This window comes from Curcuma longa, chromosome 9, assembly GCF_044706935.1.
Source record: "Curcuma longa cultivar G26 ecotype Majalengka, Jawa Barat chromosome 9, ITB_CL_G26_1.1, whole genome shotgun sequence".
Taxonomy (NCBI): Eukaryota; Viridiplantae; Streptophyta; class Magnoliopsida; order Zingiberales; family Zingiberaceae; genus Curcuma; species Curcuma longa.
Window position 1 is genome coordinate 3,304,184 of NC_133869.1, and position 25,079 is coordinate 3,329,262.

At 36.8% G+C, this 25,079-nt stretch overlaps 1 protein-coding gene and 1 pseudogene across 1 annotated transcript; both read right to left on the reverse strand.

Annotated features, from left to right (window-relative positions):
* Positions 1-2,101: 2,101 nt before the first annotated feature.
* LOC141834401 (serine/threonine-protein kinase SAPK7-like) lies at positions 2,102-24,433 on the reverse strand. The gene is made up of 9 exons (XM_074721750.1): positions 24,219-24,433; positions 24,042-24,116; positions 23,844-23,945; positions 23,619-23,672; positions 23,417-23,509; positions 23,204-23,296; positions 2,904-3,008; positions 2,714-2,812; positions 2,102-2,529 (listed from the first exon to the last, which is right to left on the reverse strand). Exons 1-9 carry the CDS (start codon positions 24,336-24,338, stop codon positions 2,203-2,205), a joined length of 1,068 nt encoding a protein of 355 aa, XP_074577851.1. The 5' UTR covers positions 24,339-24,433; the 3' UTR covers positions 2,102-2,202.
* LOC141835135 (uncharacterized) lies at positions 7,524-8,547 on the reverse strand (annotated as a pseudogene).
* Positions 24,434-25,079: the final 646 nt, after the last annotated feature.

Here is a 25,079-nt window from a genome sequence, read left to right on the forward strand (position 1 = left end):
AAAAAGTTAAAAATCGTGTATATAAATGTTCTTGCAACTCCACTTAATGTTAAAATTTGTGGACAATGTTTTCTTTCGTCGTGGTCAATTGTCGCTTTTCAATTTATCTTCCCACATATGGTTGTGGAACTGATCATATGAGACCGTTGGAGGGTGAATTTCATCTTTTACAGAAATTGTGCACCTACAACGAAAGTCAAAATTTGTATTAGGTGTTAAATTTATAGTCTTCTACACCTTCCAATTCGTAATGTTTGGTATGATATTTTACAGATTAGAGTTTTTAGGGGTAGTCAATCATGTTATTTAATTTGCAAAGAACTTTAATCATCCCCCTTTCAAGTTTATTTGCAACGGTTTATTATCAATAAACGTCATTAATTTCACTTTTGGGACAAACCCACTTTAGTAGATTGTAAACACGGAGAGAACATCTCGAAGTCACTCATATTATATTCTTTCTTTCTCACTTTTTCATCAGAGCTAATATTTTTTTCCAAAATATTTATTCACATTGAGCTGGAGATGGATTTGCCTATTGAATCCAATTCAATCCGTTTATGTTTGTTGATTTATTTTGATGATCGATGAAAATTTTTTTATAGGATTGAGTCAGTCAATCTTCAATTTAATCGATTTGTAGAGTTGAATCGAAACAGGTTCAACTTTCTTGGACTGCAAATAGTTCAGCCAAAGATAGCTTTGTTTGGGTTCTTGGATGTGGCATTGAAGCTTTGCGGAGATACAGCTCGTTAAAGTTGGACTTCGGCACCAAGTGAAGTGAGCTTAGAGAGTTAGTGGGTTTTCTTGACCAGTTGAAACTTCCACACGAGCTTTAAAGGGATTGCCACATGGTGGAGCCTTGCTGGTGAATTTAATTTGTATCAGCAGTGATCTTTAACCACGAGGACACATGTCGAGCTCTAATTGGTTGGATCTAGAATAGATCTGAAGCACGTGTGGCGAAAATGCAAAGTATTTGATTAATGCATAATTCTTTCCATTTCAAATAGAATAAAGTATTTTCGAATTTTGATGAAGTTGAGACAATGTTAATGTCCTTCTCCGTATAGGTTAATTATAGTTTTTCGATTTATTTTTTTATAGATAGTCATAGAATCGATCGTGTGGGATCGTTGGAGTAGCGGATTTTACATTTTACGAAAAAAAGAGTATTTTATTTCAAATAGAATCAAATCAAATTAATTGAAATAGAACAAATTAAATTAATTAAAAATTAAATAAATTAAAGTTTTTTTAAATTAATTAAATTGATTAAATTTTTAAATAAAAATTAAATAAATTGAATTGTTAAAATATCGATTAATTTGATTAAAAATTAAATTAATTAAAATTTTTAAATATTATAGAAGATTTATCAATTAATTAAAATTTTATAAATTTATTTATTTACAAATTTATTAATTATTTTTTATTTTAATTTATTTAATTTAATCGAATAAAAAATTTTAAAATCAAAATTCAATCGAATTAATTGATATAATTAATTTTTTTTTAAAAATTAAAATTTTGAAATAATCGAATTGAATTTTAAATTGGATCTATCTGATTAATTCGTATTTGGATGCATGAAATACACATTAGATCTAAATACTTCAGTTTTCTTCGTTTATGATGGCTAAGTTGGATTAAATCACTTTCATATTCCCATCACAATGGAAGAACGCATAATCTTCCTGAAACTGAGCCAGTTCTTCAATTTGGTAGATTAGAAAATAAAGGAATACTGATGGATGGGTAGTGTATATATTTTAGTCATTCTAAACTAAAACTAGAAAGAAAATAAAGGATTACTAAATAAACTATTTACTCTCAGGAGGAGTGAAGAGGGAGAAGAAGAAGAAAGTAGGACGATAAAATCTTATTTAATTAGATAAGATTATCTATGGTAAAAACTATCCTTTCAAGTCAATAACTTATTTAAAAAATCTTAATATTTGTCCTGTCAATATTTATTTACTTCAAATTATATTTATGCCAAGTTCTAGAAGCTATAGCATCATGCGTAATATTTGTACTCCTTGTCTATATATATATAAAATGTATTGTTTATCAAAATTTTCGATTTATTCGACTGCAAACTTTCGTCCATAATTTACAAGCAGTGAAGCAGAGGAACTAACGTGCAAAATGAATAACAGATTCTAACTTGTTTACATTTCCAGTCGGCATCATCCTCATCTAAAATTTGCCACTAGCATGCACTACCTTCACTGTCTTCTCATACTCATCTTCTTCTTCTTTATCCTCCTCATTCACTTCCTCGCTTTCATCAGATTCATCTTCTGATTCATCCTGAGGCCACCCGTAGACCGACAAAGATCGTGTTGGCTTCGGGAGTGTCCTTGCTTCTGCTAGGATCTCTATGATCTCGTCCACGCTCTGGGTGGAGAAAGTGGGAGCATTGCTGTCCCTCCTGTAGTACAAAGCTTGTGCTGTTTCTGTAAGTTCTCTAGGCAAGTTTCTCATGAACCAAGGTTCGCTTCTAATTTCCCTTATTGTAATCCTCTACAGAACATTCCAGCATGCGATGTTTTAGAACTCAAACTCTTGTCGTCAGTCAATCAGAAAAATCAAGAACCATCCATGACCGTAAGTTCCAAGTGGATTTTTTGCAAACAATATTTTCTTTGATACTTCTTTATGTACCCAAATGATATAGAAACATTAAAAAAAAAAAGTTTGAAGTTACCTTCGTTGGATTGGCAACAAAGATACGGGATATGAATTGCCGGCATTCCTGAGATATGTGGACATAGTCTGGTATCTTGTATTGAACAGACATTATTTTCTGGCATCCAAATATTAATCATTTTTTTTTTTTTTGAAAGTATAGCTTGAAGGGAAAAGGTTAAGATTAAATGTTTAGTCTGAAACATTACCCTGATGGTCTTCTTGATGTTCTTGGGGTCATTTTGGTCCTCAAATGGATAGGCGCCCACAAGCATGACGTAGAGAGTGACTCCACAGGACCAAACATCTGCTTGCTGCACATTTTTGGTATAGAATGAGGTTAGATCTACGCATAATTTGATGTAAACGTATTTTTCGTCTAGTTCAAAATTAGATCTAACCTGATGACACAAGATGTGAAAACTGTTAGAAACAAAGAAACAGACATGGAAAATAATTATTTTGGATGATCTTATTGTTGTAGCTAAAAGACTTATTTATAAATATAAGTTGTCCAAATGATAAATGAAAAGATTAAGGTATACAATCATTATAATGGTAGCAATGAATATGATAAGTTTGAAAATATTATCTTTTGCTATCGATTCATGGTAATGATGCTAGATATGATAAATCTCAATTGATTGAAATTAATTCGATTCTTACTATTATTACTCCGACAAACTCAACGAGAGTGCCTGAACATTGAATTTGATTATCAACTTAGTAAAACGGTCTAGATAATGACTTGGTGAATATATCAGCAATTTGATTTCCCGTAGATATGTAAGAAATTGAAATTTATCGAGTTGCTACACGTTTATGGACAAAATGAAAATCAATCTCCACATACTTGGTACGAGCATGAAAAATCAGATTTGCGATAAAGTATGTCACTCAAATATCATCACACCATATTTTAGGAGTAACATTGGGAGAAAGATGTAATTTCAAAAAGAATGGACTGAAGCCAAATGATTTCAGACGTTACATTGACTATAATTTTATATTCGATTTTAGTGCATGAGCAAGAAACAATAGATTGAATTTTAGAATGTCATGAAATGAGATTTCCACCAAGCAATATTGCATATCCATTAGTAGAATATCTATCTTTTGAAGAATTAACCCAATCTGTATCATTGTAGGCATTTAATTCTCTTAAGGAATGATTTAACTCTCTTGAGGAATGTCGATATAAAAAGAGACCATAAAAAAAGTGTCTTTGAGATAACAAAGAATGCTTTTAACACCTTCCCAATATTATTCAAAGGGAGTATGCATAAATTGACAAGCTCGATTGATAGCAAAAACGATATTAGGCTGGGTGATGATGACATGCTATAGTGCTCCAACAATACTTTGGTACATTTGAGGATTGGTCATAGGCGGAGAAGATGATTGTGTAGAAAAGTTGCCTACAACAATCGATATAGAAATAAGACGTGCACCATTCATGTTAGTCCGCTGTAGAATCCCAGTGCTGTATTTGCTCTGTGAGGAAAGTTCAATATCGAGAACGTAACGAGCATTGCCAAGATCTCGAATAAGAAATTAAGAAGACGAAGTATAGAAGTGATGCCCTCTTGATCACTGTTAATCAGTAGAATATCATCCACATAAATAAGAAGAAATATCATAGAGCTAACATTGCATTTATAAAATAAAGAAGAATTAATTTTTGAGCAAGAGAATCTTTGAGCATATAGAAAAGTGGATAAATGATAAAATCATGCACGAGGAGTTTGTCGAAGATCATATATAATTTTTTTAAGCTAACAAACATGTGTTAAAAATTGTGGATGAATGAGCCCAAGTGGTTGCTCCATAAATATGATTTTCTCAAGATGACTATGAAGAAAAATATTAAAAATATAATTCAATAGTTACAGACAACTATATATAGATAACAGGACCTATATATGGGCCTAATATGTATATGGGCTTTAACACCCCCCTTCAAACTCAAGGTGGAAGTGGAGGTTCTGAAACATTGAGTTTGAGTAAATGAAGCCGATGTTGCTCTCGAGTTTGTGCTTTAGTGAAAAAATCTGCCACTTGTAGTTCTGAGGGCACATACTGAAGAGCAATTGTTTTCTGATGACAATGAGACCGAGTAAAGAAAGCATCAACACCAATATGCTTTGTAAGTTCATGCTTCACAGGATCATTGGCAATCTGTATGGCTCCAGTATTGTCACACAGAAGAGGTGTAGGAGCATCACAAGAAATACCAAAATCTGCTAATAACCATCGAAGCCATACTATCTCTGAAGTGGTAGTGGCAAGTGCTCGAAGTTCTGCTTCTGTACTAGAACGAGATACAGCCACCTGCTTTTTAGACTTCCATGCAAGAGGAGAAGAACCAAGAAAAATGCAATAACCTGTGACAGAACGACGATCTGTTGGATCACTTGCCCAGGTGGAGTCTGAGTAAGCATGAAGCTGAAGTGGACTATCACGAGCATAGAACAAACACTGAGAAGATGTCCCCCTTAAGTACCGTAGTACACGAAGCAAATGTCCAAAATGAATGGAAGTAGGAGCACTCACAAACTGACTCAGAATATGAACTGCATGAGCAATATCAGGTCTGGTAACAGTGAGATAGACAAGGCTGCCTACAATACGCCGATATCGAGACGGATCCTCAAGAGGTGTACCATCAGTAGAACGAAGTTGTAAATGAAGATCCATAGGTGTCGCAGCTGTTCGACTATCTGTAATGCCAGAACTATGAATAAGGTCTTGTATGTATTTGGACTGAGAAAGATAGTAGCCATCTGCCGAATGTAATACCTCAATCCCTAAGAAATAACTGAGTGAACCCAAATCAGACATTTGAAATTGCTCACTAAGTTGCTTCTTCACACAAGAAATGTGTTCCACATCGTCTCCCGTAATCAACATATCATCAACATATAGAAGAAGCAAAGTGCGTCCACGTGGAGAGAGATGAATAAATAGAGCAGGGTCATGATCACTAGGTAAAAACCCAGCAGCTTGTATCACAGATACAAAGCGCTCAAACCAAGCACGAGGAGCCTGTTTAAGACCATATAGAGCACGACGAAGGCGACAAACATGACCAGGAGGAGCATCAACACCTGGGGGTGGTTGCATATAAACTTCTTCATGCAAATCACCATGAAGAAAAGCATTCTTAACATCCATTTGAGAGATGGTCCAAGAAGAAGTAGCAGCCACGGCAATAAGAGTACGAACGGTAGTCATATGAGCAACTGGTGCAAATGTCTCATCATAATCTCGTCCTTGAGTTTGCTGAAAACCTCTAGCAACAAGACGAGCTTTGTATCTCTCGATAGAACCATCAGACTTGGTCTTAATTTTGAATACCCATTTAGATGTAATTGGCACTGCATGTGATGGTAGTGGAACAATATCCCAAGTGCCTGTACGATCAAGAGCAGCAAGCTCCTCAGACATAGCAAGTTGCCATTCCGGAATATTAGAAGCTTCTTGGTAAGTGGATGGCTCGACACTCACACATGTAAAACCATACTTGGCAGCGGGACCAATAGTAGCACGATCTCTTAAATTATATCTTGGACCAACCTGTAACTCATCAGGAACAGTATGAGACTCATCAATATCATTAGAAACATCAACAGCAGGTATATCAGGACTGGCCGTGGTGGTAGAACCAGATGGAGACACTGTGAGATTTGTGGGACGACGATGGAATACACGTGTGATAGGTGGTTTAGGATGAAATGGAGGTGGTACAGGAGGAGATGTAGTCCCCTGTGAAGGTGGAGTGATGGAAATAGAAGGAGCAGGAATAGGGGTAATATGATGAGAAGGAGTAGTGACATCATCAGAGGATGAGATAGGAGGTAGACACAGGAACGATGTGGATTCTGTGGGAGAATATGAGGGCCGAGTAGAGGGGTTATAAAAGAAAGGACGATCCTCAACAAAGGTCACATCGCGAGAGATACGTATGCGACGAGAAAAAGGATCATAACACCGATAACCTTTATGTTCAGGACTATATCCTAGAAAAACACATTCAACAGATTGTGCAGTCAACTTAGTTCGCTCACGAGGTGCAAGCAAAACATAACAAGTAGATCCAAAAACTCGGAGATGATCATAACTGGGAGAAGTACCAAAAAGAACTTCACCAGGACATTTTCCAGACAGTTTGGATGAGGGTTGTCTATTTATGAGATAGACAGCAGTAGAAACAGCTTCACCCCAAAAATGAGAAGGCACAAAAGATGAAATCAAAAGTGTGCGGGCAGTCTCTATAATATGACGATGTTTGCGTTCAGCAACACCATTCTGAGCATGAGCGCCAGGACAAGAGAGCTGAGCAAGAGTGCCCTCAGATGACAAAAATTGACGAAAAACATCAGACAAATACTCTCCCCCAGAGTCAGAGCGAAAAACTCTAATAGGAGTAGAAAATTGTGTGTGAACCATGCGGACAAAAGACTGATAAATAGAACACAACTGAGAGCGATGTTTCATAAAATAAACCCATGTATATCGAGAATGATCATCAATAAAAATGACATAATATTTGTGACCACCCTTTGTAGGAAAAGGTGCAGGACCCCATACATCAGAATGAATAAGATCAAAATGTCTAGCAGAATGAGAAATACTAGATGAATATGGTAGTTGTATTTGTTTTCCAAGTTTGCAACCCTTACAATGAAAATCAGACTCAATAGTTGTATGACCTAAACAACCTTTATTTATTAATGTGGACAGTCGAGACCCACAAAGATGACCAAGACGATGATGCCACTGGGCGAAGGAAGAACAAACAGAACCCGATGTAGCAGATGACACACGAGCAGAAGTTTCAATGGAAGAAGGAAGACGCAAAGTATCTAGGATGTAAAGGCTAGGAACACCTTTACGGCGATGGCCAGTCCCAATCACTTTCCCGCTTCGACGGTCCTGAATAAAACAAGATGAGTCATCAAATCCAACAAAACAATTTTGGTCGGTAACTTGACCAACCGAAAGAAGATTCATGGATAACTGAGGTACTAAAGAAACATTTGGTACAGAAAAATAAGGATTGCAAAGTGAACCCTGGTGAGTGATATGACAAGATGTACCATCAGCTGTCCGAATAGAAGCTCCATCAGTGACCGGCTTGCAAGCGACCAACTGGGACTGATCAGATGTCACATGAAAAGAAGCCCCTGAATCAAGTACCCAAGACGACGAAGGAGCAGTAACAGGTGAAGCAGCAGCAATAGACACTGAACCTCCAGGAGTGGAACCAGTACCACGACCACGAGCACCACGGGCAGTACCACGGGCAGCACGACGTGCACGATAGTCAACCAACTTCTCTGGATGAATAGAAAAACAATTCTCTGGAAGATGACCAGTCTTGCCACAATGCTTACAGGGCTCTGAAGAGAAGCTTTTTGGTGCACTGATCCTTTGAGAAGCTGCCAACACACTATGAGAGACAAATGCAGAAGAAGACATAGACTTGAGACGTGTTTCTTCTGCAAGTAAATCAGACAATGCCTGTGCCATAGTGAGATCAGAAGAATTGTGAAGTAATCGTGTACGAATAGAATCATATTCAGCCCGAACTCCCATAACAAATCTGTAAGTGAAAAACTTTTCAATAAACTTGTGTGTTGGACAAGGAACAGTTGTACACTCTGGTATCATGGAAATCAGTGATCCCATCAAACGATCAAAAGCAGAGTAGTACTCATCAATGGACATATCATTCTGCATAATTTCATGAGTTTGCTGCATGAGATTATGTAAAAGAGCACCACTATCCTGAACATAACGCTTCTTCAAGTTGTTCCATATGTCCTTAGCTGTTTTGAACTTAGAAAGACTCATAATCATGGATTGTTTAGTACTATTGACCATGACAGCCATCACTTTTCCATCATTAATATGTCATTCTGTTATTGCAGCAGCATTACTACCATCATTCTTAAGCACAGGTGGAGATTCATTTAAATGAAAAAGTAAACCATAACCCCTTAATGCAGTCTCTACACAGAAAGCCCACTCTGGATAATTCTGACCATCTAAGGTGATATTAATAATTATTGCATTTATTGAAGACATGTTGAGAAATGCTCGGGATTATTACCAAAATAGTGATGCCAACCGTCAGAAGCTAGGGACGGCGGCCTGCTTGCTTTGCTTCAGAAGATGGCCCGATCGGAACTTCGGGAGAAGAAGCAGCTTCGGGCGCTGGTCTGAGGCTCTCAATCGCACGATGATCGTCGGTGAGGACGAGGAGGACAGGGCGACCACGAGGCGAGCAGACAGGGCGGCTGCACGAGGCGAGGAGGCAGAGGTCACCCCTCGCGATCGGCGGCTCTGGTCTTCCCCACGCGGGCGAGCTGGACCCAACCGGCGACGGCGGTGAGCAGCGAAGAGAAGAAGGAAGACGCGGGGCTTGACGGACAGAGAGCGAAAACGGAAACAAAAACCGGTGAAGAAGGTATTGCGGCGGCGGGATTGGGATTTGGCGGATAAACGTAATCCTAACCCTAACGCTCTGATACCATGTGACGAAACAGGATTTGGAATCATATTATCCAATAGTTACATACAACTATATATAGATAACAAGACCTTTATGGGTCTTAACCCTAATATGTACCAAGCGACTCCCTACAGTAGGGTTTGATCGTAACGTATCGAAAAGGACTATTATATCTTCAATGAGAACTTGAGTGTAGCATGCATTAAATAAGCAAGAATTCTCATACCATAGGTCGGATAAGAACAAATATTATAGAAAAACTAATAGTCTAAAATTTAGAACATAGAACATAGGAACTCTCACTGGTAAAACAATGAAGATAGTAGATACAATAATTAGAAAAAGAATTAGTATTTTATGTGTATAAAAGATAAAATGGATAGGCGAGAAGGCAAAGATAATAAAAAAACTCGAGTTTTAAATTATGGTATATAGGAAAGAGTAAAATAAGAAATAGAGTGAGTATTGTTATAGATAGTTTGTTAAACGATAATGTTGTAGAAGTAGTTAGAAAGGGAGAAAATTATAGCTCTCAAGATAGTAATGTAGAAAGAAATTATGAAGGTAATTAGTATATATGCATCTTAAGTAGGATTAGATGAAAATATCAAATTAAGATTTTGAGACGATATATCTAGATGAAGTATTACAAAATATTCTGTCAAATGAAATTTTAATAGAAGATGATCTAATTAGGCATGCCTAAATAAAATTTTGAGACGAGAGTGCATGGGGTTACAAGTTTGAAATAAGAAATGAAGAAGGAAAAATTATTTTGGATTTTGTGATAGCATACGACCTCATACTATCTAATACGTTTTTTAAGAAAAGAGAAGAACACTTGATAACATTTAAAAGTATGAATAATAAATTATAAATTAACTTTCTTATGGATAGGAAGAGAGATAGAAAGATTTGTAAAGATTGTAAGATCATTCATAGAAAAAGCTTAATTACCCAACATAGATTAGTAATATTGGATATACACCTTAAACATAGTATCCATAGAGTAAAATTTATACACGACTCTTAGAATTAAATGGTGGAAGTTAAAGGATGAAAAACAAAATATATTTAAGGAGAATGTAGGACTACAAGCATTAGGTAAAATATACGGTGACTCTAATACAACATCGGATAAGATGATATCAAAGTTAAAAATAGTAGTCAAGAGTGTACTCAATGAGTTAAAGGGGCATGTACCACCAAATAAGGAATCTTGGTGGTAGAATGAGAAAGTATAGGAGGAAGTTAAGGAAAGACAAATAACTTATAAAGAATTATATATTTGTAAAAACTAAGAAAACTTTAAAAAATATACAATAGCTAAGAAAACAGTGAATGAAACTAAAGTGAGAGAAAGGAAGATAAAAGATCTTATCCAATAAGATGTATTAAAGATGAATGTAATATGGTATTAATAAATGATGAAGAAATAAAAGAGCGATTGAAGATGTATTTTTATCAACTTTTTAATGAAAGTTTAAGTGACCAATTTAAATAGGTCAAATGAGTATAGAAATTTAAATTTTTATCATAGAATTTAAGCTTTAGAAGTAGAACAACTTTTAAATGAGATGTAAAATGAAAAAGTCGTTGGACTAGATGATATTCTGATAGAGGTATGCAAATGCCTAGGGAAACAACGTATTGAATAAGTTACAAAATTATTTAACATGATACTAAAAATAGAAAAATATTTGATCAATGGACGATAAGTACTTTAATTCACTTATATAAAAATAAGAAAGACGTATAAAATTGTGCAACCTATAGATATATTAAACTATAGGGAGAGGTATTAACGTAATATATATTGAACTAATTAAGGATATATATAAGGATGTAACAATCAGAGTAAAAACTGTAGGTAGATTAACTGAAATATTTCCAATAAAGATAAAGTTATATCAAGAATTAGCTCTAAGTTTCTATCTTTTTATACTAATCATAGATAAACTCATTGGAAACATTCAAGACACAGTACGATGGTGCATATTGTTTGTAAATGATATTATTTTACTATATGAGACACATGAAGGAGTAAATGCTAAACTAGAATCTTTGCGGAAAACATTATAAGTGAATGGTTTTAGACTTAGTAGAATAAAAATAAAATATATGAAATTTAAGTTTAGTAATATTAGACGTAATAAGATAATTGTTAAGATAGGAGATGACGAATTATTTGAAACTAGAGCTATCAAACGGATCAACTCATGGTGAGACGAACCAATTCGTCAAAAATCCGTCATATGGCGAGGTGGGGTAGGCCAATCCACCAACTTGACGGGTTAGAAAATCTTCAACTCAACCCAACCTAAGGCGAGTTGTGGGTTGCGAGTTAGGCGGGGCCAACCCACGGACCTGTCAAAAAATTAAAAATATAAAAAATATTAAAATTATTAAATTTAGAGTATAGTTTAAACGGGTTAAGTTGAAAATTTTATATTTGGATTGTGGTTTAGACGGATCAAGTCCACTAGTCCATTGAGTTTTCTAGTTTAATTTTAAATTTTTAAAAAATAAGTTTTCTCAATTTACAGGCCAACCCAAGCCCACCACAGTAGACCCACACGGATCACGGGCCTAGATGGGTCAGTCCACCTGAACCCACCTTAAAATGGATTATAAAATTTTAATCCAACCCGTTTAAATTGTTTGACCAGGTGAACTAAACTGACAGGCCCAACCCAAATTGACAACTCTATTTGAAACTGAGAAATTTAAGTATTTAGAATTATTTTTGTAAATAATGAAGGGATTGAGAGAGATGTCTTACATATAATACAAACAGGATTGTTAAAATGGAGGAGAACGTCGAATGTTTTATATGATTGTAAAGTACCTGTAAAACTTAAAAGGAAAGTTCTACAAAATGATGATTAGATCTACTATGTTATATTATGTTGAATGCGTTAAATTTGAGGAGTATTATAAGGTAATCGCCTTACGATTATACTATTTATTAGATAAATAGCAATTCACTATTTGAGTGTACATTCCATTTGTGTTTGATTGGATCTTAGACTCAAATACTAAATGTCCACAATACGATTCATAGCATGAGAAAATTTGTGATTGGATAACAACTAATGAGCATCTCTACACGTGTAATTATGAATATATTGAAACTATCTCTAATCGAAGAATTGATGAGTATGGACGTTATCAATTCTATTGAGGCTAGCATGTTTTGAACTCCTTAGTTAGTCAAGCAGCTAATCTCACCGCTAGAGATATTGGATGTTGAGAGTTAAACGTGGAAGCCGATTAAAAATAACCAGTTCATTGGAGTGACCTGCCTTGAGACTTCATATGATTCTATTCATATGTCAATAAAGATCTCAGTGCAGTTTAAGTGCGAGTTTCCTTTGACTTGCGGTATTCAAGTCACCTTGGTCATGGAGACTTATATTTTGACATCTTAAGCAAACATCTCCGAGGAGGTGTGGACCCGAGATGATTGGGTATAAGTCAAAGTGTCCGAAGATGTTTGAATAGCCCACAGATGATTCACCACTCCTTGAAAATGGAGACGTATACCTTGCGCACTTGTTAGGATTATTACTAAAAGTCTTTGGCCAAAGTATTACATGTTAAGAGTACGGTAGACTTAGACACATGTACAAGTAACTTGAATCCATATGACAAGAAAACACATTGGGCTAGGTGTGACGTAGTCAGCCTAATGGGAACTGACACATAGACCATGTCCTAAACCAAGCGGATATAAGACGGTGAAAGGAACGAGGTGTTAGATTTGAAAGGTGTCCTAAGGCAATCACCTTACGATTATACTATTTATTAGATAAATAGCAATTCATTATTTGAGTACACATTCCATATGTGCTTGAGTAGATCTTAAACTCGAATATTGAATGTCCGCAATACGATTCATAGCATGAGAGATTTTGTGATTGGATCACAATTAGTGAACATCTCTACACGTGTAATTATATATGTATTGGAATTATCCCTAGTTGAGGAATTGATGAGTACGGACGTCATCGATTCTGTTGAGACTAGCATGTTTTGAACTCCTTAGTTAGCTAAACAGCTGATCTCACTACTAGAGACATTAGATGTTGAGAGTTAAACGTGGATACTGGTTAAAGGTAATCAGTTCATTAGAGTGATATGTCTTGAGACTTCATATGGTTTGATACATATGTCAATGAAGATCTCAGTGCTTAATTAACTTCGATCGTTTGACGATCGTATGTCAGCTTCCCGAGAGCTTATGAAGTTTCCGGAGAAAGTTCCATCAACGTTGGAAAGTTTCGATTATTTGTCCTAAATTGGTGGTCAAAGATTAATCACCGAAACTACATTGGAAATACGATCTCCAGTGATAGTCAATAAGCCTCGTAACGATTGCGACAAACGTTGTTGCCTGATTTCCGGAATAAGGCTTCTCTCGATTCGATCGTCATTGATCATCGGCGGGCCGACCGCCAGTACCGGAGGAGAAGGCCGAGCATGGCAAGTCCAACGCACCTTCCTTCTTTCTCCGGATCGCGAGCATCGCCGGACCTGTGAGATTCGCATGGGCAGCCGGAAGAACTCGAGCAGCGCTGCTCCTTCGCGTTGTCGGCCGTTGATTCCCGAGTGATCGCCCCTTCCAACGTGGGTTGTTGCTCATGATGGCCGCCGTCCGTAGCTCGACCGCCGCAACACCCTCCCTCTTCTTTCCCTCCGTTCTATCGCCGATGCTCATGCGTCCGTTGGAGAGGAAGGAGATGAAACCTAGCTCGGTTGTATGGGTGAGGAGATGTAGCAAGAGAACCTTGTTTCCTTCTTTTCTCCTTCTGTTGCCGCCGGTGCCTCCCTTTGCCGGAGCACAAAGGACTGTAGCGTCGTGTTCCTCTTCGCCATAGCACAAGAGGCTGTAGGAGCACAAGGGGTTGTTGCTTCCATGTGTTCTTCTTCTTCTTCCCGATTGCAGCTACCATTATTGGTTCTTCTCGGCTCAAACATACCCTCCATCGTGGGAGCTACTGTAGCTGTGGCCGGAGTTTGTTTTCAGCCGTCAATGATTTTGTTAAGGGCCGCTGTCAGCTTGTAAAGTGTTCTAATTGTTGTCAGAGAAGAAACGTTGTTGATAACTCTTACGAAGAGTTGTCCAATCGTGCTCAATTAACTTCGATCGTTTGACAATCGTCTGTCAGCTTCCCGAGAGCTTATGAAGTTTCCGGAGAAAGTTCCATCAACGTTGGAAAGTTCTAATTATTTGTCCTAAATTGGTGGTCAAAGGTTGATCACCAAAACTACATCGGAAATACGATCTCCAGTGATAGTTAGTAAGCCCCGGAACGATCGCGGCAAACGTTGTTGCCTAGTTTCCGGAGTAAGACTTCTCTCGATTCGATTGTCATTGATCATCGGCTAATATCGAATACGATGACGCGACTCGTGGCTTCCGAAGCTGTCCAAACGAGAGCTTGGCGTAGATCACCAGTAAAGGCGGGACTTCGACAAGGACCGCTCGATTGATACCAACACCACTCAACGTCATCATCCGCGAGGTACGCGCAGAATTATTTAATTCTCTATAAATTTTTAATTATGTGTTTAAAATAATCTTTTATTATTCTGAAAATTTTAATTTTCTACCATGCTTGTACTTGTTATTTCCTGCTTATGCATACGTGTGTTGTTTAATAATTAGTTGTAATTATTTGTTTATTTTCGCTGCGCATATTTCTGAAACGTGTAAACACGCACATTATATCGGGACGATTCCAGCACGAGGCACATTTAATTGGAGCTGCTGAAAGGTTTAAAAGGCCTTCTGGAATTAATCGTTGATTTTTCGATCAATTATGGATTATGATGTACTACTAGGTGTCACTCATGATCGTTCCGTAATTAATGATTAATTACGAATGACCAACATAATTGGAAACCTATTTGGTCACACGCATTACAAATTCTCCGAAGGACTTAAAATGGGTTTGAGAATTGAATTCTCAGAACGAGAGAAATAAAGTCTGATTGGACCGAACAAAGAGCAATATGATGGAATTCGTCTTACGAAGATGAAATGAACGAAACTGATTTCGTTCAAATCGAAGACCGTTTGGTTATTGAACCAAACAATTCATTTTTAAATCAAAATTGAACCAAGTTAGTTTGGCTCATGATGAAAGAGATTTTGACAGAACGGATGCGATGAGAAGCTTCGTCTTGTGAAGACAAATTGAACAAAATTAATTTAGATCAAATCGGAGGTCGTTTAGTTAGTAAACCAAGCGAACCAAGATTAAACTTGGTTCGCTATAGTATAAGCTGAACCCGATTTAGTTGGGTTATTTTTCCTTCGATTTAGCCTTTTTTTTCATTCGATTCATCACAACCCGCGCCGACCCGATTTACCCCCCCCCCCCCCCCCCCCCCACAAAACCTACTGTAGCTTCTCTATAAATCATGAATCGCGATTTTTGCCTGGTTTGATCTCCTCCCCGAAGAGCACGGTGCCATTCATCCTTGCGCGGCCACGATTCTTCCTCCTCACCAACCACGATCTCCTCCCCGAAGAGAACGACGTCGTTCATCCTTGCGCAGTCGCAATTCTTCCTCCTCGCCGGCCACGATCTCTTCTTCCCCGTGGATCCGCCGTTGATGACCGCTGCCTCTCAGCCTAGATCCCGCTGTTCTTCTTCCTTACAGAAGCGCCGCTGTCCAGCCCCCTTCGCGTGAAGGCGGTGCCGGATCTAAGGGCTGCTGTCACCGTACCAGAGGGGTGCCATCACCGACCGCTGGCCGCCGTGCGTGGAGAAGGAAGAAGCTGCCATGCCTCTCTGTTCTTCCCGAGTGCTCGCCGGCATGCCTAGTTTGCCATCTGCGTGAGGGTGTGCTGGAGCCACCAGCTTCGTCGCTGGAGATGAAGATCCCGCTGGCCAGATGGTTTCTCTCAGTTGCTTGCTGCACCGCCGGCCAGATGGTTTCCCCGACTACTTGTAGCGTCGCTGACATTCTCTGCCTTTGCTCTGCCCGTTTCAGCCGGTTGCGACGAAGAGGAAACCATATGGGTGAGGAGAAGATGAAGCCGGCAAACCTTAATTTCCATTGTTCTTGTGTGTTATGTTTTCGGCTGGGTGTAGAGGAAGAGAAAAGGGTTTGTTTTTTCCCTACGATTTATGAAATCACTGCCGGAATAACTATCACAAGGCACTACCGGAAGTTAGGGTTTAACCGTAGCATTTTGTTATTGGATTTTGTCGCCACCGAGAGCTTGTGAAGCGATCGGAGAAAGTTCCATCATCATCGGAATAGTTCCGATCATTTGTCCTAAATCAGCAGTCAAAGGTTGACCACCGAAACTATACCGGAAATACGATTTTCGGTGATAGTTAGAAAGTCCCGAAACGATCACGACAAACGTTGTTGCGTGATTTCCGAAATAAGACTTCTCTCAATTCGATCGTCATCGATAATCGGCTAGTATCGAAGACGATGACGTGACTCGTGGCTTCTGAAGCCGTCCAGACGAAAGTTTGGCGTGGATCACCAGTAGAGGCGGAACTTCGACGAGGACCGCTCGATTGATACCAACACCGTTCAATGTCATCGCGAGGTACGCATTTAGAATAATTTATTATTTAAAAATTTTTAATTTCCTGCCATAACTTGTACCTGTTAATTCCTATCTTTGCATGCATGTGTTGATAATAATTAGCTATTAATTATTTGTTTATTTTCATTGCGTACGTTCTCGAAACGTGTAAACACGTGTGTTGCACCGAGACGATCCCAACAGAATGTTGAACTATAACTCTAGCACATGAGTAGAAAATGAGAATTGCAGAGATGAATATTAAGGTGGATGTGTGAACATATGAGGATGGTCAGAATAAAAAATAAAAATATTAAAGAAAAAGTCAGAGTTGTATCTATTGAAGAAAAACTCCGAGAGATATATTTAAGATGGTACGAACATGTACTTAGGCAACCAATAAATACTTCAGTTAGATGATATAAAATTATGATAAATATGCACATTAAACGAGTAAGAAAAAGATAAAAAAGACCTAATTAGTAACAATAAAATAAGATAAAATTTATTTAAATATAAATAATGATATAATATGGGATAAAGTCTAATGACATTAAAGGATTCATATAACCAACCTCACCTAGTGAGATAATACTTGATTGTTATTGTTGTATCTGTTTATGTTAATGATGCTAAATATAATAAATCTCAATTGATTGAAATCAAATTATTATTTATTAATATTATTCTTATTAAAAATAACGAATGTTAGAGATGAAAGCAACATACAAATTATATGAAAAGTAAAGGGCAACATTTTGTTGAAGGAGGTCAACTTGCCAAATAGAAATCGAAATCTCTAAGAGGGAGACTCAAAGATGTTCTTCAGGGATGAGCAGACAAAGAAGATACTAATGTGGAGGAGATTACATTTGGATCTAGGTGGCTAATGAGCAAACGAAGAAGATACTAATGTGGAGGAGATTACATTTGGGATCCAGGTAGTTCGATTGCTAGAGGAAAGGGTTAAAAAGATATGAACCCAATGGTCTTTGTCTCAAGCAAGGCAACAATCAGAGAATAGTTGTTTGGGTGTAAATTCCAGAATCGTTGATTGAGTACTATAAAAAATTGCCTTACGGATAGTTGGAAAATATTTAGAAAAAACAGTGAGAATGGATCAATAATCAGCGAGCTCTCAAGAGGCAAGTTCGCATGCTTATGTGTGGAAGTTGATCTAAAGGTGATTCTCACCATAGACTTTATGTCGAGAAAGAAGTTCTATAAAGTAGAATCCGAAAGCTTATACAACGTTTGCTCATCGTGCAAGAAGTACAAACACAATACCAGCAGCTGTATAGAGAAGTAACCAAAGCCTAAAGGGATGGACCTAGAGAGAAGACCTATTGAAAAGGAAACTAAGAACGAGTATAAAATGTGTGAAATTGGGGTGGGGGTAGCATTGATTGTTGTAGCAAAAAATGGAATTTGTCACCCCAACGACTCTATACGATCGATCCTAAAATCATCTATGAAAAGGTAAATTGAGAAATTATAGTTGACCATTGTGGAGAGAATATTTTCTAAAATATCAATTGATCGTGCACCAATGGAGGAAGGTAATCTCAATGAGACAACTCTCAATGATGTTACCAATCGCAGAGATTGAAGTAGACTCTGATTCAAATCACTATACTAGTCTAGATATAGAGTAGCGATTTCGTGGGGTAGAAGGATGCTAGCAATGGAATGATGGGAGGTATAATGTGAGCACAAATCTCCCCAAATGGAGCCGCCAATAGAAAATGTGAGTTTCTAAAAGGAAAACTGTCAAGCTCGAAAGTGAGGGTGATAGAACAAGATGAGCCTCCGGATGTGTGATCGAGCCTTGTACTGTCATTGTCCTCAATGTTGAGGGGGTGGTGGTCCATCAAATGGTGGGCTGAAATCTCATAAGCCTATGTCATTTACAAATTATATTGTCCTGGATCTGTAACGGTAGGGTTTTGAGAGAGTTGATCAAAGGGAATAATATGGATGTGGTTATTTTACAAGAACTAAGCGTTAGTGCTACAAGGCCAAGGAGGTGCAGAGAAGCTTCGGCAAATTTGGGAAGGCAAAGTTGAGGCTCAAAGCTTCACTAGGGAGGGTCTGGATATGGTGGAAAAGACATATCACAAATATGAATTGGGGAAGTGAGGGACCAATTGATCCATGCTAAAATATACCAGGATAATGGAAAAAGTCTTGGTGGCATCTTTGATCTCAAGATATCATCATCATCTGGATTGTGTTGTTTGTCTCCTTAACACTCAAGGATGCAGTAGTACAAGCATATAGAATTGATCTTAGGTCTTGACTGGGGTTTACCATAACCCGAGTGGAGAAAAGAGCTTCACTTTGGAATCCCTTAAAGACTATTGCTACGTCCATAAAGGAGTCGTGACTGATAATGGGAGACTTTAATTAGAGTAGAGCACTGGATGAGAGGAAAGACAGAGGTATACCCAACATGAGAAGGATGATGAAGCTTAACCAGATCATTTCATTGAGGACTGCGGCCACTGGATGTTAATTCATATGGACGACGGTTCATATGGAACTGAAGGGAGGAAAATGCCAAGGTGAGGAGAGGCTATTCAAAAAATTAAATAGAGCTCCTATATATGATAGATGAGGATGAGTTCTAGCATGCTGGCATGAAGATGCCTCCAAGGCTGAATTCTGATCGCCACCACATCGTATAGCTCGAGACGACAAAATGGACAAGAGGAGAAGACTGTTCTGATTTCTTATGCGCTGGCAGTGGCACGCAGGTTTCAAAAGAAGGGTAGAGGAGGTATGGACTATGGAATGATTCCCTTCAACTTGTAGGAAGCTATGAAGTGATGGAATATTGAGTGATTTGGTAATATCCATCAAAAGAAGAGAAGGTTGGAAGGTAGATTAGAATCCATGGGGATGGCAAACAGAATATCCCAAGAGGCGGTCAGCTGTTGATGACATTTGAAATCAAAATAATTAATATGCTATATAACTGTAAAATGTAAATATGAATTTGAGGTATTTCATGATTAACAATGTGAAACATACCATATGAATCAAATGACATAAAAATTACTTGCTGGCTAATTTTTAATTCAAGTAAATTAAATTCTATTTCTTAATTGGGTAAATTAGAAAAAAAATAATTTGACATTTCACCCTAATTGATCATATAGATTTCTATGCTGGTAAAATTACTACATTACATGAAACAGTAATCAATTATAAATTAATATTTTTATTTTATATATAATTTACATAATTAAAAGATGTTCTGATTACTCTTTAATATGAAAATCAATCAAAAGATTTTAAATTAGTTCATAAAAATTATAAATCAATAAAAAAATCAGTATAGATTTCATGACTTAAATAAATAATTTTAATAGATTAAATAATCAGCTTCATATTATTTAAACCATTAAAAAATATAGTATCATCATTTTTTAAAAAAATATTGAAGTATGCAAATAAAAGTTTTAGTTAACAGAGGCCTTGACATTTGATATTCTAAATTATATACACGTATATATGCATATTTTTTTAAACCCAAATGAATTTCTTAAGTATCTTAAAATTTGAGATAAATTTTGAAGAAATTTTTTTTTAATCTAATACCGCATGATTTCTCATAAAATTCATAAATAAAAATTTGTTCAAAATACATCAAGGCAGAATCTAAGAATGATTGTGATACCAATATTGGAAAATCTAAAGAATTGTTAGGGATATGGACCTAAAACATGGCACCACTTTATATAATGTGTAATTAATTTGAGAACTGATTAATTGCTTATATTTTTAAAATGATTTTAGATTTAATTTTTATATGCATCCAATAATCTATCATATTTTAAAATGATTTTGAGAATTAATTTTCAAAATTTTTTAGATATAACATAGGTTGTCATAATTTTGCTAGTAAGTAGTAAGGACTATATATATATCATTGGAATATGCATTGCTCCATGGCTAGAGCGGTGGTTAGGATTTTGATTGCAGTTTCTGGGAGAGGAGATCAGGTCACCCATCTCTAGCAACATTGTGGCACTTGAGGTCCATGTGTGACTACTTGGTGTTTACTATCCTCGGACGATTAAGTTCTAGTTGGTGGTTGTATTGTGTTTAGGATTTCAGAAAGAGCATATTAAATGCAAACGATGAGTCTTTTAAGTTGGAAGGCATATGATCTTGCAAGAATTTGAAGTAGAAAATGACGATCTTTATGCCAAAGTTTGAGAGGAGTGGAAAGTGTAGGTCTCCATCCCTTCCCAGATCTGGTATAGAAATTTATATGCATGGCTGAAATTGAAGATCTAGGATGAAGTTAGATAATCACCAAATCGACTTGGAAAGAAATACTCTTGACATTTCACCAAACTAAAATTTTAATTTAACTTTGCATGTTCTGAAAATAACAATAATAATAATTAAGTCTTATCCGTCCAATTGGATAGGATAGACTTATGATCGGTTATGTTCTAAAAATAACAAAATCAAAAATTAAAATTAATAATTTTTTATGTGAGCTTCTTGTCTCTCTTTTCAAATAAATAAAACAAAAGAAAATCACTCTCTATCTCTCTTCTTTGCCTTTTTTATTTTTTTAATTTTAACTTAAAACACTTCTTTTTCCAACTTTCTTCCCCTAAGCAGAACTTTCACAACTTTTTCCCTTGACGGAACCTATGGATGATTTTTAATTCAACCAATCGCTTACCTGTCAAACTAGGCCTCTAATTCCCAAACAAGGTGCTTGTTAAATTAACCATATATTAACATCAAGTCAATATCTAACCAATATATAAACATAATAACACGACTTAGAAACTATTTGACCAATTCCGTTTCCATGTTTAGGTAGATAAACTTGCAGATCAGCCTATTCTAAATATGTATGCTTGACGTACTATATAGTTGGCATACATAAGCGCAAACGACACATGTTTTGAGGAGATTTTTTTGAAAAGTATATTGATAGTTTACTTTTGCAGAATATTACTAATTAAGAAACAATACATCAACGATATTTGGCCACTTCTTTTATTGCAGAAATAAGGCAATCGAGAGAAATACACTCACGGTAGCATCCCGCAGTTTTTTAATCACTTTCATCATCTCAAATAGAGACATATATTCTAGTGAAGCAGTCAAAGACGATGCTGAAAGGCCACTTGACCAATTAAGACACAGATTCTACACGTAAATAAACAGTTAAGAATCATTAAATATCATTGACTCGTATACTATTTCTCATCCAAATGTTCCCACGCCACGCACATATGACCCACAAGTCGACAGCCTCTTCCTTCATTCACACCAAATCCAATCTAATTTGAAATTAGTTAAGCAAACAAATGACGACCGTGGGACCAACTTCCAGTCTCTCCTGGATCAATCGAAAACATGCAATGGACGAACACGTTATTTTTTCCTAAGCTTCATTCGAGCTTAATCTAGTACCCACCTCTCGAACCAATCCCAAATCCACTTGAGTTATAATTCTTCTAATTAATCCAGTAATAAAAAACAATTAAATATCCAAACCAGTAAAAATTCCGAACGTTGTGGTGGTTTTGCATGATTTGGTTAGGAACTATAATTTTACTTTAAAGGTAATAAATCTATTATATACTTCATAACTTTTATCAAATTTATTATGCTCTTTTAAAAGTAACTAATCTATTATCTTAAGTTTATCAAACTATTAATTGTTGTTACAATTAAAATATATCTACAAACTGATGAGGTACCTATATCCGTGCTAAATTATCATTTTGTCTATGTTTATCCTGTGCTTTCTACGAAAGGATGAGTACAAAATTGACTAGAAGTCACCTAGCTAGAAGGGAAGGGAAAAAATTACAAATTAAAGATGGTTGCTAATTAATGGCACTAATACTCACATGGGTGTTATGGGAAAGACAGAAATATCTATGTCATCAATTAAGTTATTCTTAATGAAAATTTATTGACGTGATAGATTTATTATAATTTTATACAGGACAAAATATGTTTATTATTTTTGAAAGTATATAATATTTTTTATTAAAAATATAAAAAATATATATTATATATAGATTTATTTGTATATGATAGATTTATTAAAACGTATAAATTTAATAAATAAACCAATTATAATATTGAGTAGGATTGTATATCTATAAAAGAGGTTAGCTATTGCAAAATATTGCAAGGAGAACCTCTTCACAGAATATACATTCCATACTCAAAGGGCTTACTTCAAGAAACCTTTTGCCTTAGCTAAGTTTTTATTTTGATAATTCGGTCATCTGTAGGTATTTTACTAAATTTCATTTGTTTTATATATATATATAAATATATCACCCTTTCACTAGAAAACAGAGGTCTTAAATTTCTATGCATAAACAGCACAATATTCAATAGCAAATCAAGCTCAAAAAGTAGTGTTAGGAACAGGAAGTCACCTTCCCGTCGTACTCACGGGGGGAGAGCACCTCCGGAGCGATGTACGCCGGCGTTCCCACAGTGGATTTCGGCCTTGAATGTAACAGCGACGACTGCCATAATAATAATTACTCTCATTTTGTTATTTGTTTTTTTATCCCTCTGGACAAACAAAAAATTACGACTACATATTGGTAAATTTGAGTGCACAATCGATTGGGAAAAGTTAAAACCTTGGAGTAGCCAAAATCGCAGATCTTGAGGCATGGCGCTGGGCTGCCGTCTAGTAGAGTGTTTTCCAGCTTCAGATCACGGTGGCAAATTTGCTGACAAAATTTATTCAATAGAATTTAATCGTCGTTGCTTCTATGTTAATGTTTAATTTCTATACATATTTGTACAAATATATACATATATCTATGAATAATTCCATACCCGAAAGTGGCAGTAGTCGACGCCGCAGATGAGTTGCTGGAAGAAATATCTCGCCTGCGACAAAAGAAAACAATTCCAGAAAAGCATATGAGATAATTCTGTTCGATTTCACTCGCACTAGAGAATAAATATTAAAACTAGAACCTGAGAAATGCTCTAATTTTATTCGGTTTCTTTTCTGGAAATTTGTAATGAAAAATAATAGTTATCGATCAATTACGAAACCTCGTCTTCGCTGAATCTCCCGGCGTCGCAGATCCGATCGAAGAGCTCTCCGCCCTTAGCATACTCCATCACGATCGCGAGATGCGTCGGCGTCAGCACAACCTGGATGAAAGTGAATACCATCTAAATGATCAAGAAAAAAGGATCCCCAAAAAATAAAATAGCCTTTCTTCCATTCTCAGCCCTTGATCTTTTTACCTCCTTGAAGCGGATGATGTTGGGATGGCGAAGCGAACGATGGTTGATGATCTCCCTTGCTACATTCTCATCAATCTGTCGCCTCTCCAGAACAACATACCAAAATTGAATAAAAAAGGAGGACTATCGCCAGGAGATCGATTGATCCAATTAATCAATAATCTGTTGAGAGCTCACCCGGTGACCGCGCTCGATGTACTTCATGGCGACGAGTTCCTTGGTCTCCTTGTGGCGCATCAGCTTCGCGAACCCGAAGTTCCCGGATCCGATGTCTCGTACAACTTCGTACTTGTCCATTGCTCGATCTACGCTGGTCGATCGACGTTCGCCGACCTCGTGTTGCTCCCTCCCCCTTCGCTTTCGCTCTTTCTAATCCAAACAGGGTAAGAATACCTTTGACAGGAGACAGCCACTACAAGCAGTATTTGCAATATTTATAGCATAGAAGAAGAGGGCGAAAGCCGAAGCTGCGGGATAAAATTAGTATTCATTCTACTTCCCTGCTTACCCTCTTTACTATTAGTAGAATATTAAATCATGACAATGTTGGCCCGATGCCGACCGAATACACTGATTGGGTACGACACATCGAGTGTGTCGATGACGAGTAAGTTTAGAATGCTTTGGTTCTATCTTGGTGGCCGAGGTTTTCTCCGGGTCGAGCCAGTTTTCACCTCTCCACTGGTTGTCCTCAGGTGGGACCCACTCGAGGATTATGAGAGAGCGACTCAGTGGCACACGATAGTCATCCACAAAACAGAAAAAATCATCACATTATTGGAACACGTGGACAAAATACAAGTCATCATAGCCAGACAGGGCAGTGAGCCGTCGCCTCGCGCGTTTGCTGTTGGTATAATAGCACATGAAATGCACGTGCTGCTAAGGATCCAGGATAATTAATTCGCTTTCAAAAGAAATGATTAAATTGATTACTAGGATAAGTTTAATATAGTAAACAAGATAAAAATGTGGATGAAGTGGAAGTAATATTCTTTTTTGTAATAGTTAATTATAATTTTTTAATTTATTTTTTTT

Bases quoted from the DNA above. Each gene is read 5' to 3' on its own strand.
- LOC141834401 (XM_074721750.1), bottom strand. From the start codon at position 24,338: ATGGACAAGTACGAAGTTGTACGAGACATCGGATCCGGGAACTTCGGG. The intron at 23,946-24,041 runs GTAAAAAGATCA...ACTTTCATCCAG, and splicing joins ACATCATCCGCTTCAAGGAG to GTTGTGCTGACGCCGACGCA. The intron at 3,009-23,203 runs GTGACTTCCTGT...AAAAATGTGCAG, and splicing joins CCCGTGAGTACGACGGGAAG to CAAGCAGATGTTTGGTCCTG.